Below are 16,848 nucleotides of genomic sequence, written 5' to 3' on the forward strand. Positions count from 1 at the left end.
TACCGAACAAAATCGATGAACTGGCCGCGTTGGTGAAAAATGTCAAGACCTACAGAGAGTGCAGTTTGTTGTGCTTTTCTGAAATGTGGCTCACGACAAACATCCCGGATGCTAACGTGGAGCTACCTGGCTTCAGCACCGTCAGGGCAGACAGAGACACAAAAGCCTGCAGGAAGAGAAAAGGAGGTCGACTCGCCATATACATCAACATAAAGTGGTGTAATCCTGGGCATGTAAGCACCAAAATCTCCATCTGCTGCAGGGACATCGAACTTAAGTTTGCATCCTTATTATTTGCCCAGAGAGTTTGGACATGCCATTGTCGTTATTGTTTACATCCCTCCATGGGCTGACGCGGAGGTAGTGTGTGACGTCATCTGTTGTTGCCAAACTACAAACACAGCATCCTGAGGCCATTGTGTTGATCACGGGGGATCTTAATCACGTGATTCTGGACACAATGCTACTGAAAAAGTACTGCAAAAGGAATTTCAGGCACTGCAACAAAGCATGGAATTCAGTCAGGATCAAATAAACACTCTCACTCAGGAAGACAAATCACTACAACACACTATCATCACCAACAAAATAAAATCCAGTTTTCCCAGTGACCAAAAAACAACCAACCATAGCTGATCCTCCCAAAATTCGAACATTACAAACAAAAAGTTCAATGACCAGCCAGGCAGCTGAAAGGAACACTCATATTACAGACTATGGAGTGAACCACTAGTATCCGTGAGAAATAATGCAAAGACGCAAACCGCAAACAGATGATGAAAGAAGGAAAAAAAAAGCAATAATTTAAGTGGACAAATTATGCAAAGAAGGACATAACGACATAATCCCTTGGCTTTTGAAATCTAAAAACTGAATTGAAATATTGAATCCCTTGGCCAAACCACAAGTATGTAATGGGTGTGTTCAGAACCCAAATATTTTTGCTTATACTGACTTTAAACTCAGAATCGGCAATGATGGATAAGCAGCAATGCAGTTCAAAGTATAGTTTGGATATAAAGTCTCTCAATATATTTGATGCTGCAAAACACCAAATGAACAGAGGAAGATCACTTAGCTCAGTCTCTTTAGGTGGATTCAGAGTCTCTTCAATCATCTGGTGAAGTCAACACCAAACAGGGCAAAACTCATAGTCAGAGACAGAGGTCTGAGGTATTTACAGGGGAACAAGAAGCCAGGAGTAGTTAAACACAAGCGGGTACGGTAATAAGAGACCTTCATGGACCGGGAAGTTTCAGTCTCACTGCCATCAGACTGATGACCCTCTGGATGGTGAAGGGACGGATGAACATGGGTGCAACCTTCTTGGACTCCACCTGAAGAGGAAGGTCCCGGTTGGAAAGAACACAACTAGGTAAGTGGGAGCCTGGGTGCTACGATGATTGTGGCAAAGAAGCGACCAGCAGAGCAGAGGAGTTAGGCTCTTGCTTAGGACCAGATGCAGCAGCAGCAGCGGATGAGGGCTTGGACAGAGGGGCAGGAGGCCTAATTCTCCAGAGCTGGGAAGAGAGGAGGCTGGAACCCATAGGCACAATGGAATGGTGAAAGGCCTGTGGCAGAGCTGGTTAGAGTGTTGTGGGCATATTCTACCCACAGGAGGGGTTTTGGAACACCCAGCAGAGGAGGACCTCCTCCATCTCATGGTTCATGCACTCCATTGGATAGGCTGGCGGTGGCCCCCTAGGTGGACAAGATGGAGCAGGACCAGGCTGAGGAAGGCTTGAGCAGGGTCACGAAGTGGGCCATTCTGCTTAATCGGTCCACTGGTTGTGTTCCCCATCAATGGTGAAAGACCAGTCACAATGTCCAAGGAAATGTGAGACCATGGGCAATGAGGAACGGGGAAGGGCTGCATGAACCTGGTGAGACAGCTTGTGCTTGTTGCAGTCGGGGCAGGCATTGACAAACCCCCTGACGTCCTCGTCGAGCAAGGACCACCACAAGCCTTGATGGAGGATGTCTCTGGTTGAGCTTGGAGGAGTGAGCCCACCTGAGGATGCTGGACCACAGGGTAGGAGGAACAAACAGGCGATCAGGGGGACATGTGCTGGGACCAGGTTGACCCTCTCCCAGATTTCCCAGGTTATGGGGATGACCAGGCAGGATGCAGGAGGGATGCGTGCAGATCCCAGAGTTATCTCCTCTTTCTCCTGAAACTGGTGAGACAAGGCACCAGGCTTGATATTGTGGGACCCAGGTCAATAGGAGAGGGAGAAGTTAAACAGAGTGAAGAAGATGGATCACCTGGCATGGAGTTCAGTCTCTTGGCTGTGTGAATATATATTCCAATTTTTTATGATCAGTCCAGACTTGAAAGGGTAGTGTTTTTTCCTCTCCAACCAATAGTGCCACTCCTCCAGGGCCATTTTGACAAACAGCAGCTCCTGGGTGCCAATGTCATAGTTCCTTTAAGCAGGAGACAGTTGTCATGAAAAGAAGGTGCAGGGTTGGAGCCTCAGGACAGTGGCTGAGTACTGGGACAGGACGGCTCCCACTCCTACTGTGGATGCATCCGCTTCTACAATGAATTGTCTGTCAGGATCGGGCAGCTGGAGGATGGAAACTGATGTGAACCTGGACTTGAGAGTCTGTAAGACCTCATCTGCAGCTGGAGGGACACTTTGGAGGACATGAGAGCTGTAAGGGGAGTATGTGAAGATGGTGGCTCCCTAAAGAAGCTTGAAGGTGGAAGTCTATAGTGTGTAGTCTGTAAAAGGCCCCAGAGTCTATGAAAGGTCTCAGAGCGGGGTTTTCTTACCAAGGAAGAATATGATATGATATGAAATTGTGTGTGTCAAATTTTATATTAATCACATGGTGTGAGAAACAGGGGTTTTCGAAACATGAAACTTTGGGCCTTAATTACAGTGTCACCATTTGCCCATTTGGCCTTGCATTTCTTGGGAAGCACATACACCATACTAGGGTTAATGCAAAATGTAAATCTTCCTCAGTCTCAGGTTCTATGAGTATAGGTCCAGCCCTATCATAGCTACCACAGTTGGAAGTACTCCTGTGCTTGTGCAAAGTCATGAAGATTTTCCTTCCCGTAACTGTACACTGTGCAGTTGCCTCAGGTCCCCATGTGCGCTGTATAATACTGTCAAGACATGAGCTCTGCTACCAAAGGCCAGTCTTTTCTGTGACTCCAAAGTCCACAAGCAGATAACATACACTAGTTGAGAACACTGTAAGCACAAAGTGTAAAAAGACAGGGAGACACTGGCTTGTGCCAATGATATCACCATGTCAGCCCTGTGTGGGGAAGAAAGGGGGGCTAGTGACTGCAGAATCGTGGGACATTGATGATCTTATGCACTGGACAGTGCGCACAACTCCAGAAGCAGTCATAACCTTTCAGTGCTCCCATTCAATATCCAGGCCCGCAGCTGACCCATCTTGGGAGGTGGAAGATTGTGCCATCAAGCTGTGACAATGCATCTTTGTACAATGGGAGCTGCCATGGTTTTCCCGGCAACAGCTGCACCATGGTCTGGAACCAAGACACACTTGAGCTTTCTGGTGCTACCAGAATGACCGCTAGATTCTCCTCCTGAATGCATGCTAAAAGGCAAAGAATCAGGGAAACTGAGTGAAGTTGGTAAAAGAGACCTATAGACCACAGCTATTGTGAGAAGGCATCCACTCCAATGTAGGCTCTCTTGTGCATTCATGCAGAACCACAGCATGCATTCCGTATTCTCTGGTAAAACAAACAGATCCAACCTTGCTTTCCCAAACCTGTCCCACTACCCACTATCTGAACGAAGGATTCAGTTTCCACTCATTATGGGAAAGACTTTAGTGACACATCAAGTCCACAGTGGAGTTCTGTATCCCTGGGATTTACACATAGCATGTGGTCTGTGTGACCACAGCAGGAACCACACAGCCCTGATAGTCGATATGCACATTATGTCACGTTGTCTGTCTTTACTGTGACATGTCTGTCTGTCAGTAGTGGAGCCAAGTGTTTTAACACTATTGTTTTGGTGGTATTTCCAGATAATTTATGTAGAGGGATAGACGCACCACCTAAGACCTACACATCCCACCCCAGCTAGAGAGAGTTTCATCCATGTACACCAATATTTGACATCACTTTTCTGAGGGGACCCATGTTAACAGAAGACAGGGAGAATTCCAGTATGTCAGGTCTGACTGCAGTTAGGGAGGGATGGTCAGCATTAAGCTCTTGCCAAATTGGGTCAAGGCACAGGTGGCTGAATCCCCTCTGGATTTTCTTCATTTGTCGGAGCCCTAAGGGGACAACCACATAGCTTGCTGACATCATATCCAGCAGTCACATTGCTGATAACACTGTCACTACTCTGCAGGGTGCGATGTATGACAGCAGAAAGTTTAGCGCATGCTGTCTGCCTGGGGACACCTTTGCTCTGACATGCAGGTAAATTAATGACTGGGTCGAAAGTGGAAAGATATTTGCGAGTTTATGGCAAAACCCAATGCAGCTTTCTCCTGGGAGAGGGCCATTAGGATCAGGTCATGTAAGTAGAACAAAACCCTGAACCCTTTCCTACGTAATGGGTCCAACTCTGTTTCCATATACTTGAAGAAACGGCACAGAGCCAGGGAATAGCCCAATGGTAACTGGCTGTACTGTTATTGTACTCTTTGGAAGGAGAAACACAGGAATTTTCTGTGTCTGGGAATGACAAGGATATGGAAATACACATCTCTCAGGTTGATGGAAGTGAACCAACCGTTGGGAAGCACACATTCCAGCACATGTCTAATTGTCCACATATGGAAAAGTTGCTGCATAAAGTACCTGTTGAACAGACAGGTTGAAAATCTGCTTCATCCCACCTATTTTCTTTGGTGTGAGAAAATAACTGGAATCAAACCACTGTTGGTTTTGGTCATTTCACAGGATTTGGTGAGAATAATAAGATATAGAATAACAACAGACTTATCTTTCATTAACTTCACTTTTTTTTTCTCGATTTTTTTGAATCAAACAACCTGCAAACCGTGCCTCCAGCTCTTCACTCTTGTTGGGAATAATGTAGTTATTTGATGGCACGAATGTGCAGCATGGGCAGTGCAGGCTGATCTTGAATCCACTGTTTCTGTCTGTCGATAAAACAAAAACCAAAACCATAAAGTGATGTAACAATATAAAACATGCAATAAGTAATGAGGAACGTGATACAGTGATGGAAGGAATATGAACTCACCTCTGTGGTTCAGCCATTCACTCACTGCCTCTGTCACGTCAAAGGACAGCCACTCCCCCTCTGTTTGTGTTCGTACCACCTTGCTGTCAATATAACGCTGTGTTGGGGATGTCAGGTCTTTGTGACCTAAAATCTGTAGAAAATACAGAGCTATGACAGGTCAAAGTAGTGAAACAGAAATAATATTTTCAATCTATTTATTTAACAACACATATGATTCAAATAACTGTACAAAGATGCATGAAAAAGTTTCTTTTGGGGTTTTGTGGTGGTCTCACTTGATAAGGAGAAATACAGAGAGCTCTATGTACCACATTCCTGTTCAACAAGTCTTCCCACCTTGACAACAAGATAGGTCATCTGTAATTGACTTCTAAATGACCCATATAAGTGTTTTGAGATCTGCCACCACTGTAGTTAAGGCTTGCTTATGGCTAGGCACTGATGTCTTCTCTAAGAGTCTTTGCAGCAGTATAACAACTTCAACGGATTCTGCCTTTTATTCTGAGAGACAACAGTCATTATTTAGACAAGAACATGTGGTTCTAGGCTGCTAAATAGATGAAAATGGGATATTCAATGTCATTAAGATACATTGTCTAAATCCATTAATGTCTTACAAAGATTTTCACCAACTGGTAGATATTGAGATATTTCAAAAGGGCAACTTATAACCTGTATCAAATTTTATGGCAATACACCCTATAGTTTTAGTAGTGTCTAATATTAATTCAGTGGATCACCAAAGACTGTAAGATTCATTTTCTAGGGACCATGAATGTCTGAAAATTTGTCTGGTTTGTAGACCAGAAAAGCTGTATGTATGCTGGCAAGTTTGGATGCATGCAGCAATAAGTGCACATAGTGTTTGGTATTGAGAATGAATAGAGCAGAATGGAGATGTCATTGTCCGAATTCAAGTAGACATTAAAACTGGAGAATCTTTTTTTTTCATAAACTTAATGAATCCCTTTCAGAGCCTGAATAATATTTCAATCATATTGTTGATTTAGCAAACATGCACAGCATTAAAACAGATTACACGACACTTAAACATAAAAGACACACAATACTCCACAGTAGCTTTTGATTACAGTTTGTTGAGGCCTAGCAGTCTGCTCTTTTCTCTCTGATTGATTGGCCAGGTCTGGAGGGAGCAGTGAGAGCATAACCAGATGTTGGACAGATCTCCGTTATTCTGCTGTCCTTCAGAACCATGAGTTTATGTTGGCTCATCTCTGCCTAATGTGTAAAACACTATTCCTGCTGCTTTTACTGAAATCTCCTGTTAGGGTTTGTGTGGGAAACCTGACAGAGGAGACAGTGAAGCTCAGACACAAATATAGAGAAAACAATTAGAGGGAGTTGGTGTGTAAAGAGGTTTAATATTGTGGTGGGTTGAGGGCTAATAAACCTTGATGATGGTAATATTTTAACCCTTTGGACTGTCAATTTGTGACACTTACCCCAGGGAAATGTATGTGTGGTGTGAAGAGCCAGCCTATTGCTCAACCAAGTTCTATTACAGAAATAATAATATCTCACTCAAAATCCAATCAAAATGACAAAAATCATTGTGGAATTTGGATTCTTAGCTTATCGTCTAGTACATGTGACCTTGCTGTCCACTGACTACCATTATAAAGAATGCTGAATATCTTAAAAAGCACAAGAGGTTCCTGTCTTGTATGTATTTACTGCAGGGTGTGGCTGGCAGTTCGGGTCCAGCCTCCTCCTCTTCTCCTGAGCACACCTGATTTTAATTATTCTATCAATACCCACCTGCTGCCTCAGTATATAGGCACCAGGCTTCCAACCAGTATTTGTTGAAGAGTCTGTTTACCAAAGTGGTAACTATTTTTGCAATTTTTTGCCGGCCTGTCTGTCTGCCTCCCTGACACTTGTTCTCTGTGCTCAGGTGTGTGCCTCATGCCCTATCTGTCTGCCTTGCAAGTTTCTGGATCTTGATTCCCTTATGAACTGACTGCTTGACACTATTAGGAAAAATATTCAACTTCAAAATTTCTCATTCACTCTGCCTTTGTGGCTGAGTTGCAGCATTTGGGTCTGTATTCTTGTCAAAACCGTACAGAACGGTTCGACCATCATGGACTCAGACGAGTTGAAAGTCTGCAGCAAGCCCTGTCACACCGGGAAAGACTACTTGGAGAACATGAACAACTCTTTGAAACACTCCTGGAACCACAGCAAAATGTGGTTAATTCACAAGTTTCCCTGTTATCTCCCATCTTTGCACCTCTCCGGCAGCACCTCTGCAGTTCCCAGCCCCAGCTGCTGCCGCTTCCAACACCATATCTGGTCAGAGACACCCACACCACCAATCTGAAGCCATTCTCTGTGGATTTCAGTAAATGCCGTGGTTTTCTCCTTCAATGCACCATGATGGTATCTCAGAAACCACTAACCCACTCACCCACTCCCACTGAGATCTCTTACTCAGTGAATTCAGCTTCCCTTGCTCTGAAAACTCTTTCAGTGTCCGAGGAGACATCCTCTGCAGTCGCTGTACCGGATGAGAAACCCAATGCCACTGGGCAGAGTTTATCTACCCTGGGAGGAGAGACAGTGGTGCATACAAGTGGGGGTGTGTTTGTATTGCGGAAACCCGGGACAAAGCGAGATGACCCTAACCCGGCCAAAAGAGGGGACTCACCAATAACTTTGGGGGTATTGGTGAGTCAACCCAAGATTCAAACTCCACTCCTGTCGAGATTGCAACTCCCTGTGACTTTCAGATTTCAGTCTTGCTCTCTCCAGCTGTTTGTGGATTTGGGGGCTGAGGAGGCGAAGTCACTCACCACACCGCTCCAATTACCCTCCTCCTGTCAAGTAACAACTCAAATGTCAAGCAAATTCAGCAATATTCGATTTCAACAGTTCAGTCCCCTTTGGTGTTGGGTTTTGCCAGGTTTAAACATCATAAACCACAAATGGACTGGGCTGATAATAAAGTCCCTGCCTGGAGCCCTTTTCTGTCTCACAGTCCGGCCCCTATCAGGAGAGAGTCTTCCCTGCTCCTAAAACTGCCACAACACCAGACCAGCCATCTCACTATCTCTTCACTGTCATTACAACTGTCCCATCAACCTTCCACCTGAGGCCCCCCTTCCAACCAGTCTCCTCTATAACCTGTCATGCCTGGAAAGAGAAGCCATGGAAACCTTGCTCCAGGTATTATTCACCCCTTCTCTTCCCCTGTCAGTGCTGGTTTCTTTTATGAAGAGGGACAAGTTTCTCCATCCCTGCATTGATTATTGTGGCCTCAATTCCGTTACTGTCAAAACTAAGTACCCTTTGCTTTTAATCTTGTCTGCCTTTGAACCCCATTAGAGAGCGACTGTCTAAACTAATCTAGATCTCCGTGTAACGCATACCATCTGGTGAGGATCAGAGAGGAAGACAAGTGGAAGACAGTGTTCAACACTCTGCTACTGCATTTTAGTACTTGGTGATGCCTTTTGGGTTCACCAATGCCCCAGTGGTTCTCCAGAACTTGGTAAATAATATATTGAACTGGTTTGTCTTGTCTTTGTCTGTCTGAATAATAGCCTGAGTTTTTCTTAGAGCCAGGAGGAGCACAGAGGACATGTATTGCAGATTTTGCAGAAACTCCTAGAAAATAAATTGTCAAAGCAGAAAAATGTGAGTTTCATGCAAGCTCACGTTTTTGGGCTTTGTAGGTTAGGGCGGACAGGTGAAGGTAGATCCAGAGAATCCAGCTGACTTCCCCTTCTGTCCCATTCTCCTGGTCCTCTGAAGCTGCCACCACCTTCTCCAAGCTGATGGGGTTCTTCACTTCTGCCCCACTCCTCATCCAATCCGATCCAGCCCTTCAATTTGTGGTGACCGGACTACCTCTGTGTTAAGGTAATACTTAAGGTAATACCTCTGCCAGGGAGACAGCACTCGCATTTGTCCAGCATGTGTTCCATCTCCATGACATCCCCTTAGACACTGTCCCTGACAGAGGCCCCCAGTTTATTTTCCAGGCCTAGAAGGAATTCTGCCAAGCACTTGGGCTTCTGTTAGTCTCTCCTTCGGTTTTTCCACCTTGCCACCAATGGACAATCTGAGAGTACCAATCGAGACTTGGAATCTGCATTATGGTGTGTAAGTCTTTCTAATCCTTCTTCCTGGTCCACTCACCTTCCTTGTATCGAATATGCCCATAATTCTGTGCCCAGTTGTGCTACAGGTCTCTCCCCATTCAAGGTGCCCCTGGAGGACCTGCCTCAGTTGTTCTCCGCCCAGGAAGGGGAGATCTCGGCACCATCTGTTCAGCTCCGTCTCCAGCACTGCTACCAGATGTGGAAACAGATGTGGGCCTCTTTACTGAGATCTAGGGAGGAGAACAAGCGTATCGCAGAGAGACACCGCAGAGAAGCCCCAAATTATGTCACAGGTCATAAAGTATGGTCATCTTCCAAAAATATACTACTAAAGACTGGGTCAAAGAAATTCTCTCCTCCTAAAATTACCAGCATCCATGAGAATCCACCCGGTATTCCATGTCTCTCAACTCAAGCCTGCCTCCACCAGCAGGCCCCCAACTCCTGCCCAGATCATCAACAATCAGTCTCCCTACATGGTCCAGTGTGTAACATACGCCTTTGTGGAAGAGGTCTGCAATATCTGGATGATTAGGAAGGATACAGTCCTGGAGGAGAGGTCTTAGGTGGCTGGGTCCTTGATTTTGGACAAAATGATCAGAGACTTTCACCAGGCCCATCCAGACAAGTCTCGAGGCTCCTGTTAAGGGAGGGGGTGTTCTGTTGGAATCTGCAGTTTCCCTCCTTTTGCCTAGTAGGCCCCTGTGTTTCCCTTCCCCTCAGTCTCTTGTCTGTCTCTCCCTTGTCCCTCGTCTTGTGGTTGTATGTGTTTACTGCAGGGTCTGGCTCCTGAGCACACCAAACCACCTTCCGCCTCTGCATATAAGCATGGGCCTTCCAACAAGAATTCATTGAATTATCTGCTCATCTAAGTGGTAACTTTGTGATTGACCAAGAACCCTTGTGCTATTTTTTGCCTGTTTGTCTACCCCCCTGAGTTTTGTTCTCGTGCTCCAGCCTACGCCCTGTCTGTTTGCCTCATGAGTCTGTGGATCTGGATTCCATCTCAGACCTGTTCACTCTGGCCTGCCCATCTGATCCCATGTGATTTGACCTCTCAGATCTGACTGCTTAACACTATTGGGTAAAAAAAAAATTAAACTTAATTTGTCATCCACTCTGTGTCTGAGTTGCAGCATTTGGGTCCATATTCTTGTCACTTAAACATAAACAGAATGTGATGATTTGCAAAACATTGAAACCACATATTTAATTGAAAATGGCATAAATGGCATAAAGAAATATTAAACGTTGATAATGAGAAATGTAATTGTTTTTGGAAAATGTTATCCTCATTTAAAATTTAACCCTAACCCTAACCCTTGGGATAGTGGCAACAAAAGACTGGAAAACCTGTGAAATGCCAAAAGAAAACACTTGGTGGAACATCTCACACTTAATTAGGTTAACTGGCAACAGGTTAGTACCATGATTCAGTATAAAAAGAGTGCAACAATATAAGAATTTTGTTTGTTTTTTTAAAAGTGCAAAGAATTTGGGAATTTCATTGTCTATGCCACATAATGTCGAAAAATCATACAATCTGAAGAAATTTCTCTATGCAAAGGACAAGGCTGAAAACCAATACTGGATGGCCGTGATCTTCAGGCCCTCAAATGGCACTGCATAGAAAACAGACACGATTCTGCAGTGGACATCACTGCATGGGTTCAGGATCACTTTCATAAACTGTTGTCTGTGAACACAGTTTGTAGATGCATCCACAAATGCAAGCTTAAGTCTACGACCAGATCCAGAAATGCAACTGCCTTCTCGGGTCTCAAATGTTAGATGCAATAAACACTACGTTATATATATCTTTAATGACTTTATTCCCCATTTGAACAGAGCAACTCAGTGGCTACCATTTCCACTGCGACCAGTCAACAATTAAACATAAGACACTGCGCATGCATACATACATGTGTTCCCAGGGTCAAAGGGTAAACATAAAGAGGGAAAATATAAATTAATAATTCCCCTATCCTTTTTATGTGAAATAATAAGACAGTGTAAAAGTAATACCCATCAAAAGATTTCAAATAAAACATACTAAGTCATTCAATGACTATAAACAAAAACAATACTCCTTAAGTGACATCCTGGTACATTCAGATTGAGTTTGACAAAAGAACATATTAACAATGCAAACAAAGTTTTCAGTGCTTTGAATTGTCTGTGTAAATAAAGTTTCACCACAGACTCCACAGAGTCCTTCACTTAAAGCTTTTAAAAGCAAGAGAGCTGATGCTCCCTTTTTTGGTGAGACAGTCCACGACTTGGCCTTTAGTGTCTTACCAGAGCATCTCCTTGATTTTCTTGCTTTGTATGAGCTCCTCAATGCTGCTTATGTCCAACCTGAGTCTCTTCTCTGTGACCTGTTCAGTTGACTTAAGGGCATCGAACAGAGATTGATTGTCAGTCACATAGACCAGCGAAGGAGCATTCAATTCAGCATTACCAGTGATGAGCTCAGAAAAAAGAGTTGCAAGAAAAATAGCATTGTCTATGCCATCTGCAAGTGTTTCACCTGCAAGGGTGCTTCCTCCAGGGAGGAGAAAACTTCCCTTTTTCTCCCATAAGAATGATCAATGTCCGCCCCTGTGAACCCCCATCTGGAAGATTACCAAGAGAAGCAGCACTGAAAACAACCAAGTTGAGAGCATAATTGTTTCTCAAATGCTGAAATTGAAGGTCACCTTTTCTGACTTAAGCTTATGGATGATTTTGTTTATCTCATGTACAAACTGCACCATACAATTTTTGATATTAGATGCCAAACTACATGAGTCAAACATAACATCTGGTCTGGTCTGCTTGGCAACCCATAGGATCTGTCCTATTTTTGACCTAAGCTGCTCTTTTTCAGTGTCATTAAGGGGGGCATCCCTCTGTATAGCACGTGCTGGTTGCATGTGAAGAGGTTGTAGATTATCACTGTAACTGCTGATGCACCTGAACTATACTATCAACAGTAGCAAAATCCATCCCTACATAGCAGAAATGCACATGCTCCTCACGCCCTACATGGAACACAGACTTCAGTAGGGGAATCACATTTGTTGAAAAGTCTTGCAAGCCTGCCCAAGAAAATCATCTACATGGCATGCAAGTACTCCAGTCATCTTAAACTGCTCGTTTAACCAACAAAAGACCTCTGGATTCACCTCACCATTTTACTACCTGTGCCCAGCATGATTTCTTTGACTTTGTTATATCAATATAGAGATGCATCAGTAAGACCATATACACATTTCTTTAGTTTCCATAGAACATTTTCATTGCCGGCTGCACGGTGGCGCAGCAGGTAGTGCGCGTGCCTCACAGCAAGAAGGTTGCCGGTTAGATCCCCGGGTCAGGCGGGGCCTTTCTGTGTGAAGTTTGCATGTTCTTCCCATGCATGCGTGGGTTCTCTCCGGGTACTCCGGCTTCCTCCCACAGACCAAAAACATGCTCATTAGGTTAATTGATGACTCTAAATTGTCCGTAGGTGTGAGTGTGAGTGTGAATGTTTGTTTGTCCTTGCATGTGGCCCTGCAATCGGCTGGCGACCGGTCCAGGGTGTACCCCGCCTCTCGCCCATTGTAGCTGGGATAGGCTCCAGCCCCCTGCAACCCCGAAAGGGATAGGCGGTATAGATGATGGATGGATGGATGAATCATAGTCTGGGTAATACTTAGGGGATCTCCTTTCTCTTTTAGGATAACATGCACTGTGGTCACTTTCACCTAAGTTGGTATCTCTGTCACAAGTCTCAGTTTTTATCTGCTGGGATAGGCTCTAGCCCCCCGCAACCCCGAAAGGGATAGGCAGTATAGATAATGGATGGATGGATGGATTTTCATTGCCTGCCTCAGGAGGGGGCCGCATATAAATATCCCTGGACAGCTCCATGCTGTCCAGGGATGCAGGGAATGCAGATTTGATGTCCATAGAATGGACTTGCCTCTGGTTTTAAGAGATTACTGATAACAATAGCCTAAGAGATTCTGAGGCACAGGTTGGAGAATCTTTCTGTAACTCTTGCATGTTAAGCTCTTCAAAACCTCTGGCTACAAGTTGTGCTTTAGACACAATACCCTTGGGAGTTTCTTTAAGACTACAGACCCATCTGGCGGAGACACATTTTTTCCCTACATTTTCAGCCTCCTCAAACAAATCATTATTGTGCCAATTCTTTATTTCTTCTTGTTTTGCTGAATCAAATGAAATGTCTTTTGTTGTGAGTACATCAGCCTCCCTGTCTTCTGACTCAATGTTAAGACTACCAACATGTGACATGTCAACTGACTCAACTGACATGTCAGCTTTTCCTGCTCTGCCTAAAACTCTGGCTGTATGTTGAATGCCATCTCTGCTCACAAATGTTATAGTCTGACCTGTTCTTAATTTTACACCTGCAAAAGGGGCAGGGTTACCAGAGGCCTTGTGTTCTGTGTTAGTTTGTGTCACATTAGTTTGTGCACTCTAACAAAAATACCATCATGTCTTAAAATTACAACAGCTCCATCCCAACCAATACAGTTTGCTCATTTGTAATATACTCTGTCTCCTGTCACATATATGTCATCTGCAGGTCTGAGCTGCTTGTGAAGTGCCCTCTTAATTCTCTCTGAGCATTCGGCTTCAGTGAATGCTTTCCTGAAAGCATGCAAAGCTGATATGTGTTCTCCCATTCTAGCACTTACAGTGGTACCCTCTAAAGCAGGTAGCTTATCAACTAATACAGAGGGGAGGTAAGGATTCTGTCCAAATTAGTGCTGTCAGGCGATTAAAAAAAATAATCTAATTAATTACAGGATTTGTAATTAATTAATATAATTAATCGCATTTTAATCTCATATCTGCTAAAGGTCCCCAAATGAAGAATTTGAATTCTAGGACATTACAATTCACTGACATTCACATTACAGGTGGTGAATTCTTTTCATCACTGTAGTTCTCGACGGTAGCTGGAAATTAGAGTCAGATGACGCTATCTGAAACCTCTTTTAGGCCCTCGTCTTCCACGATTGAAATCGGCCTGCAATCAGCAGCAACCCACTTTGCGATTGAGTTTGTCAGTTTTTCTGTCGTGGCTTTGCTCATTCGTTTTCCTAACTCAGCAAGTGTGGGTTGGCGGAGTGAGCTCACGGTAGCACTAGTGGCACTAGCAGCAACTACATGTTTAGCGTTTAAATGATAATTCAGGCTGGAGCTGCTACGGTGATAGGAAAATTCTTTTTTACACAAGGTACAAATCACTGCGTTCTTGTTAACAGTCCCGTCTTTGTTCTTTTTATAAATAAACTTGCCGTTCAAAGGTCCAAGTAGGCTTGCCTCGCTCTCCGGTGTCGCATCCATGTCTGTTGTCACCCTGCTTTTGACCAGTGGCGCAGGTAGGATGCGACCTGCCGCTGCAGCCTACGGGTCACTCAAAGGGCCAAATTTAAAATGCCTGCGCATTGACTTGCCACTCATGATTAATTGCATTAATTTTTATAGCGCGTTAATTTGCAGCGTAATTAATTAATCTAATTAGCGCGTTAAACTGACAGCCCTAGTCCAAATACTAGTTGATGTGGGCTGTAACCATGAACACTGAACATTTGTCTTGCTGTACCTCTTGCATATTTCACAGTCATGTACTATTTGCTGCAAGATAGTAATACATTCTTTGTCCTTATTTCCTGCGCTATGAATGAGCCTTTGTAGACGATCTGCAGAAGCATGGCCAAACTGTTTGTGAAGCTTCAGGAGAACTTTATGTTTCTCATCAGTGAACATGTTTTCTGTCACTCTAAGGACTTCATCTTCAGCTTGACTTGTTGCATCTGATGACATGTTTTCAGTGACAGTGAGGACCTCAACTTCAATCTCACTCTTTTCAGTATCTTTGTCTCTGATATCTACACAGTAGTGGCCAGAGGTAGTGAATTCAAGAGGCACAGGTTGTCCGAACATCACAGCTTAGTCATTTTCCATGTCCAAAATGGTTCCTGCTTTCTTCAAAGATGTTTTGCTCAGCAGCAGTGGGATATCAACTTTGACCACTTCAGCTCCAACATGACATTTTGTCTGTCCTATTTTAGCAGGTAGTTTCACTTTTCTGGTGGAATATACTAAGTTTCCATTCCCTGAATCAAAATGGCCTGCAACTGGGGATTTCTGTTTGCAGCATTAGGTTCACTTAGTTTGAACTGAGGTCTTTCATATAGTTTTCCAGCCATTTCTCCACACACACAATACGAGTACAAGTAGTGTCAGTAATAGCTGACCCCAGGGATTCAGCCAGGAAGATTTCTGAGTCAGATATGGAGGCTTTTGTGAACAGTGTTATGTTACACTCCTCAACATTTTCTTCTTCAGTTAATTTTACACGTTCACTCACTGAGTACATTCTTTAGACTAATGAAACATGCTCTGAGATGGCGTATCTTGATCTCTTACTGAATTTATCCAGTGGATTGGTACCCAGTAAAGGCTGCCTCTGTTTTTCAGTCTGTAACGTGTACCATTGTCCTTGTCCTTGCGGTCTTTGCTCTGTAAAGAACACCATGTCCTGCTGGTTCACTTGTATTCCGGTTGACGTGCCTGCCATTCTTCCTCCGAAAATCCTCTTAAGTGCCGATTTCATGTTGGCAAACTTTAAGTTCTTGCAGGCAGTCAGTGCAAGTTGCCTATTTTTTACATCCACACAGGCCGTGTCCAAGAATTTAAATGCTAACACAGCGTTGGGTAGCATCATATTGTACTTTTTAATCCGGTTATATTGCTGCTCAAAGTCAATGCTATAGTCCGACATGGACAAAGAACTGTCTTTTGTAATGCCATCAAAATGAGAATACGCTTCATATGCGCGGTCTTTTTCCTCCTTTAGGAACACACTATGCAGTTTTTCTAATACACATGAGTGTCGTTGTCTGAGCCAAAGTGGACTTAATGGGAGACGACCAAGGAGGACACCAATGTTGAAAACAAAGCTTCTGGGAGAATGTCCTATGGACAGATGAGACAAAAATGGAACTTTTTGCCAAGGCACATCAGCTCTATGTTCACAGACGGAAAAATGATGCATATCAAGAAAAGAACACTGTCCCTACTGTGAAACATGGAGGAGGCTCTGTTATGTTCTGGGGCTGCTTTGCTGCATCTGGCACAGGGTGTCTTGAATCTGTGCAGGGTACAATGAAATCTCAAGACTATCAAGGGATTCTAGAGAGAAATGTGCTGCCCAGTGTCAGAAAGCTTGGTCTCAGTCGCAGGTCATGGGTCTTGCAACAGGACAATGACCCAAAACACACGGCTAAAAACACCCAAGGATGGCTAAGAGGAAAACATTGGACTATTCTAAAGTGGCCTTCTATTAGCCCTGACCTAAATCCTATTGAGCATCTTTGGAAGGAGCTGAAACATGCCGTCTGGAAAAGGCACCCTTCAAACCTGAGACAACTGGAGCAGTTTGCTCATGAGGAGTGGGCCAAAATACCTGCTGAGAGGTGCAGAAGTCTCAGTTG

General features: G+C 44.0%; 1 protein-coding gene across 2 annotated transcripts in view; it reads right to left on the bottom strand.

Moving 5' to 3' along the window:
* The window catches only part of tgfb2 (transforming growth factor, beta 2), a 121,803-nt gene that overhangs the window by 20,812 nt on the left and 84,143 nt on the right, over window positions 1-16,848 (bottom strand). Inside the window, exons 3-4 of one of the 2 annotated variants that reach the window (XM_070966547.1) lie at window positions 5,223-5,355; window positions 5,008-5,118 (exon numbers count right to left, since the gene is read on the bottom strand). In XM_070966547.1, the coding sequence (XP_070822648.1) occupies window positions 5,008-5,118; window positions 5,223-5,355 (244 nt within the window). The remainder of the gene's footprint in view (window positions 1-5,007; window positions 5,119-5,222; window positions 5,356-16,848) is intronic. The other variant, XM_070966548.1, reaches the window with a different exon arrangement.

This window comes from Chaetodon trifascialis, chromosome 7, assembly GCF_039877785.1.
Source record: "Chaetodon trifascialis isolate fChaTrf1 chromosome 7, fChaTrf1.hap1, whole genome shotgun sequence".
NCBI lineage: Eukaryota > Metazoa > Chordata > Actinopteri > Chaetodontiformes > Chaetodontidae > Chaetodon > Chaetodon trifascialis.